The sequence below is a fragment of the Spinacia oleracea genome, chromosome 3 (assembly GCF_020520425.1).
Source record: "Spinacia oleracea cultivar Varoflay chromosome 3, BTI_SOV_V1, whole genome shotgun sequence".
NCBI classification, from domain to species: domain Eukaryota; kingdom Viridiplantae; phylum Streptophyta; class Magnoliopsida; order Caryophyllales; family Amaranthaceae; genus Spinacia; species Spinacia oleracea.
The window spans coordinates 98,634,471-98,649,030 of record NC_079489.1 but is presented as its reverse complement, the minus strand read 5'-3'; the positions used below and the strand labels follow the sequence as shown (position 1 = coordinate 98,649,030).

General features: G+C 37.9%; 1 protein-coding gene across 1 annotated transcript; it reads right to left on the bottom strand.

The window, feature by feature from the left end:
- Positions 1-11,092: 11,092 nt before the first annotated feature.
- Positions 11,093-13,426, bottom strand: LOC130469910 (uncharacterized). Its single transcript, XM_056839435.1, has one exon. The coding sequence runs from the start codon at positions 13,424-13,426 to the stop codon at positions 11,093-11,095; it is 2,334 nt and encodes a 777-aa protein (XP_056695413.1).
- Between the last annotated feature and the right edge of the window lie 1,134 nt (positions 13,427-14,560).

The window sequence follows — 14,560 nt, the reverse complement described above, 5'->3', positions numbered from 1 at the left end:
GCACTATGATAAACGTACCAGTTCACCGTCGAAACCCCTACACTATGATTGTAGCAGTTTACACCTGAAGTTGATCCTCGGAAATGCGTAACCCCTGGGATGGACGTCGTCGGCAACCCCTATGTGGCACCAATCAAGCCATTTTTTATGAAAATGTTAGCTCACTCTGCTTTCATTGTGGAAAAATTGGACATGACAAATCTTCTTGTGCTCAACTTCTTATGGATAAGCCTAGTCCTGACAAGCCCAATAATATGGCCCAAGGAAATCAAGTTGTCAGCAATAGTAATATCAACAATATTCCGGACGCTTTCGGAAGTTTATCTGCTATACCACCATTGGGCCAACATCTAGCTCAAAACGAAGAAGAGTATGGCCCATGGACCTTAGTCTCGAAAAAACGTTATCAAAAGAACAAGTCGGATTCTTCCAATTATAAAAAGGGACATGGGCAAAACGTTTTAAATGCCAAGATTAATGATTTATAGAAAAAAAATAACATCAGGATTAATGGGTCACAAAAAATTAATAATGTCCAGGTCTCCTCTAGGGTTTCTCATTGCACTAGTGAAGCAAGCCAATCAACATCGAGGAATAATACAGGTGAGCCGCTAATTAATTCTTTGTCTAACCCTATTATTGTCAGTCATATTAGTTTAGATGTTTTAGCAGGTTCCACAAGCAAAGAGAAGATTCATTCCCCCTCGCGTGATGAAGAAGGCATCCAAATGGAACGCCACTTGTTTACTACCAATGAAGTGCCTTTGGAATCTCCATGCTATAGTAATATTGATGTCCATATAACTTCCGCTGAAGTTCTTCACTCTCCTTCATTAACTTCAACAGCTCTTCAAATTCATGACCTACAAAATGGAAGCAAACCCACCATCGAGTCACAAATCAACCATCTCACCTCAATCCAACGACACAACGAAACCAACTCACCCTCTTTCAACTCCATAAATTCACACATACCGCCGCCGTATGAATCAAGCGGCCAGACCTTACAACAGAATCAACAACCAACCATCCCTCATGACGGGCTCATATTAGATTCCCAATTCACCGTCCAATCAACAGACCACTTTGAGCTTGTTTCCAACCAGGCCATCGATTTCGTTATGCTCGAATTGCATGTCAAGACCAATATCATCAACGGAGCTCAGAGGAGCTCTAAGTCTTCTGGAATCGCTCCACAAACGGGAGGAAGCTCTGGTAAACTGCCCTCCTAGGAGAAGGGAAGCTGTAGATTAGAGAGTAGCTCAATGTCCTATTCTAATCCCAAGAGAAATTCAGATGCAGGCCTTGCACTTCGCAAGTCTAGGACTTGATATGGGTCATCCATCTCACCTTATGGCCATGTACATCACCAAAGAGGAAGTGGTGGGTGAGTAAATTCAAGCTCGTTATACAAAAACTCCCCTGAGGCCGAAGGAGGCGCCGACCACGGTGACTTCGGTTCAACTGCACGACATCTTGCCAATGGGTCTGGAGGAACTATAGAGGGATTGGGAGGAATCTTATCGTCGGATCAACGCCCCTCCGCTTGAGTCGTCCTCGGTAACTATTCAACCCTTCTTCCATCATGAATATCAAGATCAGGCTTTCGAATGTTAGGGGAGCATCTAAGGATTCTTTCATACAGCATGCAAAGTGTAACACCCCGACCCCTGACAGAGTCGGGTTAATCACCAATGCGCATCAAGGGTCAACAACTGTCCTCAAGAACCAACATAAGTTCTTCAGGCGCATTTTGTCCTCACTCATGCGCACCCTAGAAAACTTCCAAGGAGGTCACCCATCCTAAGACTACTGCCAGCCAAGCACGCTTAACTATGGAGTTTCTTAGCAATCAACTCTCTAAAAGAAAGATGCATCTTGTTGCTACGAGTAGTATATTAAGTTCCATTAAAAAATCATGAGAGGTATTACACAAAGAATATTATTGCTGATCAACACCCATCTTTTTTTATTTCTTGGAAAAAAAAGCGAATGAAGTTCGTGCTAGACAAGTGATACTCCAACTTCGCTTTGATGACTTCAGGGTTGTTCCTTCTAATTCTAAGAGGGGTGGTATTTTGGTATTTTGGCTCAACTCTGTTGATCTTGTTAATTTTTCTGCAAGTGAGTTCTTTTTTCATTCTCTTTTTCATATTTAAAATATGAATAAATAGGGTCTCATTACTGGGTTACATGCCCCATGCCCGCCTGCTACTAGACATCAACTATGGAGGGACATGCAGGTGGATCTTCCACCTTGCTTAACTCCTTGGTTTATGGTGGGGGACTTTTACGAGTTCTTTTTTCATTCTCTTTTTCATATTAAAAATATGAATAAATAGGGTCTCATTACTGGGTTACAAGCCCCAAGCCCGCCTGCTACTAGCCATCAACTATGGAGGGACATGCAGGTGGATCTTCCACCTTGCTTAACTCCTTGGTTTATGGTGGGGGACTTTTACGAGGTGACCTCTCAGAATGAGAAGTCGGGTTGAAGGGTTTTCAGAGACAGTCAGTGTCGCGATTTTAATAATTTTCGGCATCGGGTCAGGCTTATGGATTTTGGCTTCTCAGGAAACCCTTACACCTGGCATAATGCTCGAGAAGGGGTTGATCTGATCAGAGAGCGTCTAGACAGAGCTCTTGCTAATGCTGCTTGGCTTCGGGCTTCCCCAAATACTAAGGTACTTCACTGGCCTCGCACTTATTCTGATCATTGTCCTTTAATTGTTTCTGTTAATATGTCTAATTGAAATGGACCATTCCCGTTTAAATGTAAGGAAGTCTCTACTACAAAACGCGTCATTTTTCGACGCTTTTTTGGCTATTTTTCGACGCTTCAAAGCGTCGAGAAAATTTTTCTCGACGCAGGAGGTGAGCGTCGAGAAATTGGCCGTAGAGAAATTCTCGACGCCCAAGAGCGTCGATAATCTCGACGGTGGTTGACGTCTACAAAATATTTTTGGCGCCTTTCGGCGTCGAGTTTTTCGACGGTGTTTGGTGTAGCTATATATTTCTCGACGGTCATCTGCGTAGTAACATTTTTTGCGGGTTTACAAATAATTTTTTGCGCGAATCATGTCTTGACACTATATAGCGTCGAGAATTTAATTTAATATATTTTTTTTAATCGTTCATTTTATCCCAAAGCAAAATCAACCTGAAACTAATTAATTAAAACCAAACCAGGCAGATGCAATTAACTACCTTTAAAATTATATATTAATCAATATATATATATGTAATAATACGTATTAGCTCGCTCCAAATCGTCATATCATATCATCAAATTAAGTTCAATTACACATGTCCAAACTATTAAATTAGCTAGCTAGCTATATATCTCCAAAACACAAATTTAATACCAAAAGTATCTAAACAACGAAACAGCAGAAAACGTTAGAGGAGTACAAACCACTCCCTAACAACCAAACACAACAAATGCAATAAAAGGGTACGCAACATAAGATTGCACACAGCAGCAATCGAACACCACTCCCTGTAGACCTGACTACAACAGCTGGACTCCCTGCAGAACAGCCTGCACACATCAGGAGCACAACCCACACCCTACAACAGCAAGACGCAGCACCTGTGCAGCTGAAAACAGCACCAAACACCTGCAGAAACAACAGTGCAGCAACAGGCCAAACAAGACAGAAACACGCAACCAAAACAGCAACCAAGCAGCAGAAAAAATGTCATCCAACTTATTATTCTAAAATGTCATCTTCAAAACAAAGTTCAAGAATATCAGCTTCATAGTTGAAGGAGCTATGCATCACCAATTGATTCTTTTCTTCCACCACCATTTTCTCCGAATGCATCCTGGACCTTAAGAAAACAAATATACAAACGGTTGGTATACAAAAGTCAGCTCCTGTAACATAATTAATTAAGTTATCCATAACATTTTAACAAGAACATTGACTCGACAACAAACAACACCTATTAATATGTAACAAATATTTTATTCATCCATCCCTGCCATAATTTTGAGATGTAGAGGCAGCAAGACAACAACAAGCAACAAGCAGAGGCAATTGATTAGGATATACATCAGCAACAATACTATTACCGTTTTCACGTTCGGGAAAATAAGTGTTCTGTTGTACACCTTAATAAGAGATTGAGCATGTACAATTACAGGGGGATGTTCACAGTTGTGTTGCTTGATGTTTGCCAACAGAGGAATGACTACAAAGGTACTTCTCATAACTGCTGAATTGTTCTAGTGACAATGAATATATAAGAGAGTTCAATGCATCGACGAAGAACCAAAATACAGCTCTCCCCGGATATTACAAACAGCCAAGTTAAAGAGAGTTAGCGAGTGAAACTGGCAAAGCAGTGGGGATGAACGAGATGCTTAAAGAATTATGGACATGTTTAAGGTGGAAAGGGCTTTATTTGGTTAACAAAGCAGTTGGCTTGATTTCACTCTCAAGTAAGTGCGTGTTATGTACTAATCTAACACCTAGTCATGTAAGTCCCCTTCTGCATTCCTCTTATTAGAACATACAGAAACAGAATCACCTAATCTAAGTTCAATAAAGAGTTGATTTAAACAAATACATCTTCCTTTTCTGAATTTAGCGCGTATTATAGTTACATGAACATACAGAAAGCCACCTCGACACATGAAAACAACGAAAACAAAACAAAACAAAACAAAACAGTGTAGCCTCAAAAGAAGTCAAAGAAAACAAAGCAGTTGGCTTAATAAAACAGTGTTGCCTCAAAAGAAGTCAAAGAAAACAGTAGAAAATGCTAAGTGAAAGGGTTTAAAAAATACCGGAGGGTTAGCCATATGCAAGGCGGTTTGTGCAGCGTCTATAAGTTGTGTTGAAGCATCTCCACTGCGAATGGATTCTAAAACTTGAGAAAACAGCGATGTCATTGTCCTAATCAGATTTGCATTCTCATCGCACTTGTCTTTTATCTCTTCTTTTTTCTTATGAAGTTCCTTATTCTCTTGGTTCAACCTTGATACCTCGACATTGATGCTATCCACTTCTATTACCCTCCTTTTTCCTTTACCAAACCCTGCTTTTCTGAGTGCACCATGCACCCCATAAATGTCGCCTTTACAAACACCAAATCCATAACCTTGTGGTCTTTCAGGAACTTCTCCATTATATAGTGTAGCCTCAAAAGCCTCATTCTCGATCTCCTTAATTTACTTGGAGCCAGGAGGATATATAAGCTTTAAAGCTTCAGCCTTTGCCATAACATCTTCCTGCACAACATATACGAACAATAAATGGGAGAATAAAATTATACAAAAGAAAGTAAAAGCTAAGAATAATCAACAGAACTTTACCAAAAAGTCTTCAGTGAATGTGCCTTCGATAAAGGTTCCATCCTTCTTCTTGTAACAAGCTTTCCAAAGTTCTATTAGGCTCATAACTTCTCCATGTTCATCTTCCTACAAGTAGCAACACATAGAAACAAGTTATATGCAATATTATACAGACATATCACGGTTATAAGTTGTAGTGTAGTTGGATATTAATGGTTTTATACATAATCAGCACGTGTATTCGCAAAGCTTCCACTTCCATTAGTATGCAATTGACTCAGAGATGCTCGTGCCTCTTTTCCGTACTCGAACAATTGCTGCAAAGTAATTAAACATCTTTTTCAATACGTGTACAGGGGGGCTGAATATAACTTTAATCGATCTAGATATCAAGTTCATATATTAAAAACTTACTTTCCCTTTGGATGATTCCCAATAGTTGACAAAATTCACCCAGTCTTGCTTGGAAACTCCAGGTGCCACATCGTTTTTAATTTCTTCTACAGTTTTCACACTCTGTGTGTAGTACTTTTTTTTAATTTCATATTTATATTGCCTCCACACTCTATCAACACGTTGGAGAGCTAGATTGTCATACTTGATATCATCAGGAATCACAAAGCGGTCCTTAAAAAATACGAATCCATGAATGACTATATGAGTTAACACAATTTCAATCTTAAAAAAATTAGCAAGAGAGAAGAAACATACCCTAATCAATTTGATGATGTCAGTTTTAAAACAGTTATCTAGTTCACCCCAAGTCTTTTCAGACATTGGGCAATAGCGGTCTTGCTTTGCAATACTTCCAAGGAATCTGACTAAAATATGCCCACCTTTCCTAATCGGTTGGTATAGTTCATTAAAGTGCACAACATATTTGATGTTTCCATTGTTCCAGACGTCTAATGGTTGAATAGACCCGCTAACTAGTTGTTGATTATCGGCAGCATCTGGGAAAAGGCAACATGAAAGAGTAAAATCATTCTCGAAAATCATCATTATTACAGGGAAAACCAGGCATGCCAATTATTCTCGAAAATGCATACTTTTTACAATTAACAGAAGCGGAATTACTGTGATCTTTGAAAGTGACAGTAAATGCATACTTTTTACAATTAACAAAGTGTTGTTCTCACATTTTACTGTCAGCAAACTGTTCATTATTCAGACTGATCTTAATGTTTGCATCTCAACCAAGACAGTTGTGAATTGGTTTGATAAGTTAGGTTGACAACAAATTAAGATAACAGGAATGCAGGGCAGTGTCAAATGTCTGAATCCACCGGATCATAGGCGTAAAACTCTTGTTTTCCTAGCAGAATGTATGCATATATATTCTTTGAATTCTTTGTGTGACGTTTTAATGGATTTTGTGTTCTATATCCGTTTTCATATTTACAATCAAGAACTATGCTTAGCTTGCTGTTAACAGCAGACATATGATATCAGTGGGTTTTTTTTGGTTTTGTGAATTTTCTAATGCCCAAAGTGTAGTTAGACTCAAGTAAGGATACTACTGACATTTTGAACCTTGTTGTTTTCCAAGCAGTCAAGTAATTAGCCTGATTCATGTAGATTTGTAGTAGAGTATGCATGCCTTCATCTGATGGAGATTTTTAAAATCAGGTTTCTTTTATTGTCTTAAGTCCAGTATTTTACAGATACTATGCAATATGCATGTCTTGCATATTTTTAACAGTCCCCTCCCTAACTGTGTAATAGGTACAACTTGGCAAAACTGAAATAACTGAAAAACATATTGCAGTGCTTAAGTGTCACAGATGGACTCAAATTTCTGGTGTCAAAAGACTCAAAACTGAGTACTTGAAATCTATCCTCCCTAACTTTTCCATGACTCATTCTCAGATATTTATTGGGATGATTCTCGAAAGTCTAATTAGAATCAAAAATGATTTCAACAGGTATACCAAGATAAAGTATAACCATAGACCTGGATACCATTATAAACATGACAAGGTGAAAGATCTGGTATACCAAAGAACTTCTGTCATATACAACTAAATATGATGATACTTGTGGTCAATTGTCAAGAACCTGAATAGATAAAGAAAGCATGCAGTTTTCAACACATGCCCTGTAAGTTCACCAGAATTATCCATACAACAGGATAGGGAGAGGGTGGGACTCAAGTTCTTTATGTTCTTATTCTCTTCAACCAGCAGGGACATCAACAAGTCGAACTTTTTAATCTTAGGAAACTATACCGTATGAAAAGAAATGATTCATTAAAATAGGAGGAAGTGAATGTACCTATGGTCAAAACCTGCTCCTTGTTATCATACTCAACTGCACTTAGCCATTCAGGGAGCGACTCATGGTGTCGAGGCTTAGATCTTTTGAAGACCTCTTTTTCTTTTCCATCACATGATTCTTTGGATGTCTCTGTTGCTTTTCTATCACTTATATTGTTTATATATTTATCCTTAGGTGCTGTTGGTGAATTCCCAGTACGAGTATATATCATGTGTTTCTTCTAATACACTAGCATCAAAAGCTGTAGATGTCGAATATGTAGACTGTTTAGCAAGTCCAGATGGTAGGTGAGATGTAAGGGAAAAAGTGGAAGGGTGCTTGGGTGGTTCTGGCAGCCTAGAATGTGGGACTTTTGGGGGATTTTCAGTTGAGATATTAGGTGACTCAAAAGTCTTGTCTAGAGTAGGGTTGTACCTTGATGGCCCTTTCGAAGCAACCTTTGGTTCACTAGTTGTTGGTACAGTGAGTGGATTTTTCCAAATAGGGGTAGTGGAAGACGAAGGCCCATGTTGAGTGCTAGTGGTCATTGGAGGATTAAATGGCCCCCATCTGTCATTAGTTCCACTTGTATTTTGGAGTGAGGTCGAGGGCACTCGAATCGTGGGGTGATTTTTTGGTGGATGGACTGATTGTGATGACACCAGCCTTGTATTTTTGAGTGACGGGGAGGGCAATGGAATCGTGGGGTGATTCTTTGGTGGATGGACTGAATGTGATGATACCGGCCTTGTATTTTGGAGTGAGGGCGAGGGGACTAGGATAGTGGGGTGATTCTTGAGTGGATGTGCTGACTGTGATGCTAACTGTGGTGCTGACTGTGATGCTACTGCCCTTTGAGCCTTTTTTGGAGGAACTTCAGATGCATTAACAGACCCATATAGAGCTGCAATCCTAGTTCGTTTGCTACGATAACTCATCTCGTCCCTGAAAGACAAGAATACCAATAGGTGTGTAAGTATACAGAAGTATGTATGCCAAAATGCAAAGAAGGAAATGTATAAGATGGTAAATAATCAAAAGTAATGTCATTTAACAAAACAGAATCCTAGATGTATGCCAACATGCAAAGAAGGAAATGTATAAGATGGTAAATAATCAAAAGTAATGCTCATTAGCTAGGATCAAGGCTGCATGTTTCTCTTCTGGACTCAACGTGAAAAAGACAAATTTACAGTCTGAACTAATTTTTCTATCCACATCTAGGCGCACAAGATGAGGATCTCGCAGACCAGCCTTAGCAAACTCTGCCAAAGCACTTGGCATAGTTGCACTAAACAGCAAAGTCTGCCGACTCTCACTCAACTGTGTCAGAATTTTATGCAACTGCTCAGCAAAACCCGAATCAAATAAAGTATCAAGCTATGGCCAATGGTGAGACTGTATATGGGCGGAAAACTCAGACTGTTATAGATCTTTAAACCAATTGAACTCCTGGCATATCAGCAAATGCAGCTAAGCCGCAATCTTACTAGCCTAGTGACAAACTGAATCTGAATCCTGAATCCTGAATGCAAACCAGGTTTACTCTGGGACCCTTGAACAAGAATGAATCCAAAAACAGTACATCAATCTAGAAAACTGTTAACACTCCATTAATGATATTTGTATGCTTTCGTTTAGGTGAATGTCTCTGTTTAGTATGATATATAATGATACAGTCACACTTTCTTTCTCCATCCAGACAACACAGTTGGAAGCCTCATAGGATATATTCACTCAGCGTAATTTCCAGACTAACAAAGCACGGACAGTAGCATGTAAACTCATCACTCTGCCTTTGAATTATCAACGCAACAAAACACACTAGTAGACTAAAGACTAGTTGTGTACTAACGCAGCAACAAATTCATACACTAATCACAATTCAAAAACCATCAAGCAATAACATCTGCTTCAAAGTCAGAAACTTCCGGAAGTATAAACTTAGCTACTTAGTGTAGGGTATGAATATATTCAGTTAATTACAATACATGACAATTAGCTTTATAATAAAGGGTATATGACACTTAGTTTTAGAAAGATAAACATGTTTCTATTTTGCAATGCTCTAGCTAGGGTAATCACAGCATCAAATCAAGTTTAGGAAAGAATAAAACTACCAAAGTAATATCTAGAAAGAAAGAACTTACCAAAGAAGATATTTCTAGAAAGATATTTCTAGAAAGATATTTCTACCAATGACATATATACACTAAAGATGTTTCTAGAAACAAAATAATTATCAAAATACCGTATAAAGAAAGAAATCCTTTCAACTGACATCAATACATATAACGTCGGAACAAAAGCAAAGATTTAAGGCTTATCATCGCCTATATCAAAAAAGTCTCTAGGCTTAGTCTAAATAATATGCAACCATCCTTTTTGTATCTCATCCTCAACGTAAAAACATTGTTTTGCCTGAGATGAGAAAACAAATGGATCATCATGCAAATTTCGGCCAGTGTGCATCAACTTCGAGAAATTTACACGAGCACTACCATTTGGGTATGTTTTCAAACCCCTATGTATATCAACCCAATCACAACGAAACAATATAACCTTGAAGGAACCATAGTAATCTAATTCGAATATTTCTTGGAGTCTTCCATAATACTCTTGCCCATCTGCTTCTACATAAACTCCAGAATTTTGTGTCTTTCGAAATCGCTCGCAATCCACAGTATCAAATTTATAGCCATTGATAATGACGCTTTTAAATCTTTTACTCTGATTACTTAAACCATAGGCCAAGGCTTTTCTCAACTTTCCTTCTGTTGTACTATCCTCTATGTTATAGGCCTAAAATTGTTAAAAAAAAATTGTTAAACACGAATTTAAAAAAAACACAAAACAAAAAACATCCAAAAGGTTACGACATATAACCTGATTCCGCAACCACTCAGGGAACTCATTGATTATCCACCCAGTTTCAATAATTTTGTTGAATTGGCTTTCTCCAAATTGACCCTCTTGTCGTTTTTGGCATATAAAAGCACTTTAAACATTGAAAAAAATGTGTTACTAGAAAATTAATAGTTGGTAAACTCTAATTTAACTCATGACACTACTTACTCAAGAATAGGTTTCATCTCATCTGAATGAAGCAAAACATAGCGATGAGCTTGTTTTAAACTTTTGTCATCTAGACGAGCGTTTTCTTGCTTTCCTACCACACGACAACCCGAATGATATAAATAGGTGTTGTTGTCTAGAACACCATCTTCATTTCTTTTCGGTCGGGTGAATATGGTCTGGACACTTTCTAAATATCTAGAGCAGAATGTAATCGTCTCCCATAAAAGGTATCCTTCCGCAATTGACCCTTCAGGATGGGCTTTATTGCTTACATGAGATTTCAAAAATGCCAAGTACCTTTTATAGAATGAAGAAAGTGAATGTGAAATAAAAAGATAAATATAGTGAATATATATTTTAATTGAAATGATAAAATAATATAAAATTAAGGCTTGAGATATTGACCTTTCAATGGGATACATCCATCGATATTGAACAGGCCCGCCAAGTTTGACCTCATCCACCAGATGAATTAGTAGATGAACCATGATTGTGAAGAATATTGGTAAACTCTTTCTCCATCTCACAAAGAGTTAAAATAAGTTTTGACTGAATATTATCTAAGTCATCAGAATGAATAGTGGTCGAACAAATCTTCTTGAAAAAGTCGGACAACTCCTCAATCAAGTCAATAACTTTTGTGGCATTCGATGCTCTTAAAGCAACAGGAAGAAGATCTTGCATTAGAATATGATTGTCATGGCTTTTCAAATTTATAAGTTTACGTTGCTTCATATTCACGCATCTTTGAAAATTAGACCCGTATCCATCGGGAACTTTAAGCTTTTCTATGACCATTAAAAAGCGTTCTTTCTCTTCTGTAGACATGGTGTATTTAGCGGGAGGCAAATAGTCATTAACACGATTAGGATGAGATTTTGGCCAAAGATGAGATTTTATATTTTTTTCTTCGAGAGCCTGTCTTGCTTGCTTATCATCTCTACTTTTATCCATATCCAAAAGAGTTGCTATCACATTGTCACACACGTTCTTTTCGATGTGCATAACATCTAAATTATGTCTTAGCGGATTATGTTTCCAATATTCCAACTCAAAGAATAGACTTTTGTTTTTCCAAATAACTCTATTGGCTTCCTCTTCACCACCATCACCATCATCCGGCTCATCATGAGAAGTTTCACCTTGTTGTCTCTTTCTTTTCTTAGAATTTTTCTTAGATTTTTCCTTTGACTGTCCATAAACATACTTAACCTTATCTAATTCCTCCAAAATGTCTGTCCCGCTTGCAGGGACCGGAGCAATACCATATTCATTTGTCCCGTCAAATAAATGACCTTGAGAACGATAAGGATGATCAATTGGCAACCATTTTCGATGCCCTGGGTAGCACATTTTTCCGCCAAACCAATATGAACTAGTATCATGGGCACATGTAGGGCAAGCTTTATAACCTCTTGTACTCCAACCGGACAACATAGCATATGCCGGAAAGTCGTTTATAGTGGAATGTAAGGTTGCTCGCATCTTAAATTTATTTCCACTATGCGCATCATAGGCATCTACACCTTCCCACAATAACTTTAACTCGTGGACTAATGGTTGCAAATACACATCAATATCTATCCCATGACTATGTTTACCGGGAATAAGCAAGGACAAAATGAATGATGACGGCTTCATACACAGCCACGGTGGCAAATTATAAGGAATCAAAATCACCGGCCATGTACTATAATTGGTATTCATTAGACGATATGGATTGAAACCATCACTAGCTAGACCTAATCTAACACTACGAGGATCTTCGGCGAATTCTACATATCTTTTATCAAAACTTTTCCAAGCCTCACCATCCGACGGGTGCCTTAAGATCTTATCATCTTCATGGACAAAATGCCATCTCATATCCTCAGCTGTTTTAGATGACATGTAAAGTCTCTTTAGCCTAGGTATAAGAGGAAAATATCGCATTACTTTAGCTGGCTCGCCCTTCTTACATATTTCTTTTCCTTTCTCACCTTTATTATTCTCCTTTTCTTTCACTGTTTTCCACCTTGATGTATGGCAAACATGACACTCATCTTTTTCTGCAAATACACCCCAATATAAAATGCAATTATTTGGACATGCATCAATTTTCTCATATCCTAACCCCAAATCGTTCACTATCTTCTTTCCCTCATAATAAGACGATGGAAACTCCTTAATTTGAAATGCGTCTATTAGAAGTTCAAGCAATTTAGTAAGTGACTCTGCAGACCAGTGGAACATACACTTAAGGTGAAACAAGTGTAAAATAAAGGATAACTTTGAGAAAGTAGTGCATCCCTCGTATAGACCGTCATCGGCAGCCTCCCTTAGTCGTTTATACTTAACATCTTCTTCACTAGAGTTACTTGATGGAAGTTCATTATTTACCTCACAATGAAAATTAAACTCTTTGTGCATGTCAAATAAACCTTCATTTTCGTGCATGTCTTGGGATTCATTATCAGACTCTGAATTGTCAACACCAAAGGCTTCTCTTAGCAATCCCCCCATGTCATCTTGACCTACTGCATTTCCTAAATCACTAGGGGTTTCAAAGGTATTTCTCCCTTCATCGACTCTACAATGGAAAACCCATTTTCTATATTTCTTAAGGAAACCGTTTAACAAAATATGTCCTCCAACATCTTCTACGGAATGCCATTTATTTAACTTGCACTTATTACACGGGCATCGGGTTTTTCCATGAATAAGAGTCTCCTTTGCAAGTTCAATGAATTTCATGCAACCATTATAATAAGCAGGATCCCCATTGCGTAAATCAATCCAACTAGTATCCATGTCTAAAAAAAAAACATAGTTTATTCCAAGGATTTTTTTAGTAAGGAACACACATACAAACAAGAGAACAAAAGTACATACACACAAGAACAAAAGAGCCTAGACAACCCTTAGAACACGCACATCCACAAAGTAACCTTATCACACAAAATCCTAGAATCTAGAACTTGACAGCCAAAATCCCCGAATTCTACGAAGGGTAGCAGCCTTTTATTGAACAACATACAACAATAGGAACATGCGACAAGGATAGAAATGCATAATATTTAAACATGATACTTCACACAAATTCACGAGAAATATAATAAGACTACTTTGTCACACATTTTTAATAACATAATATCAATCTATGATTATGTTAATCACCTGGTTCGTCTACGGGAGTGCAACTCAACCTGACGCAAGCCTTTTGCTCTTCACTAGAGTCTTCTATCTGTTTGTTATCCCCTTCAATTTGTGCCAAATGGCCAGATTCAATTAGTAATTGACTGGAATAATTCATATCTCAAATCAAAGGCTATATTAAGATTGTAATATATATTGAATGCAAAAGATAAAGATAAAACAAATACACCTTCAAGTTAAACAGCAACAGCAACAGCAGCAACAGACTTACAAACTGCTACTAAACACAAACCACACAGCTGCACTAGTGACCAAGAATTCAAACCTAACCAGCAGCCCAACCCTGACCCTAACCCTACAATCCAAGATATAATAAGGTTCAGTTCAGTTCTGTCTCATAAAGTCAGGTTCTGTCAAAAGTGTCATGTTCTGTTTTAAAAGGTCCGTACTGTTCTCCTTTTAAAAGTTCAATCAGTTCTTACAAAGTCCAGTCAGCAGTTGTATTACATATATTAATGACTCTAAAAAGTTCAGTGAATTGTTGCTTGTTAAAGACCCCCAAAAACTAGAATTTCCACAATAACACGTCTTAAGGCACACCTGGAGATATTATATATGAGTGATATTTACTAAGACACACCAAGGAATTCAGTACGTTTATTCTGTATTTTAAGGTAATTCTAAACAACCTACTCTACATTTGTCGTAATTCTAGAAAAAAATACCATAAAATCACAGAGTAAGAGGCAATCAGATCAAGAAGATTTGTAAAGTTGATGCTTACAGGAG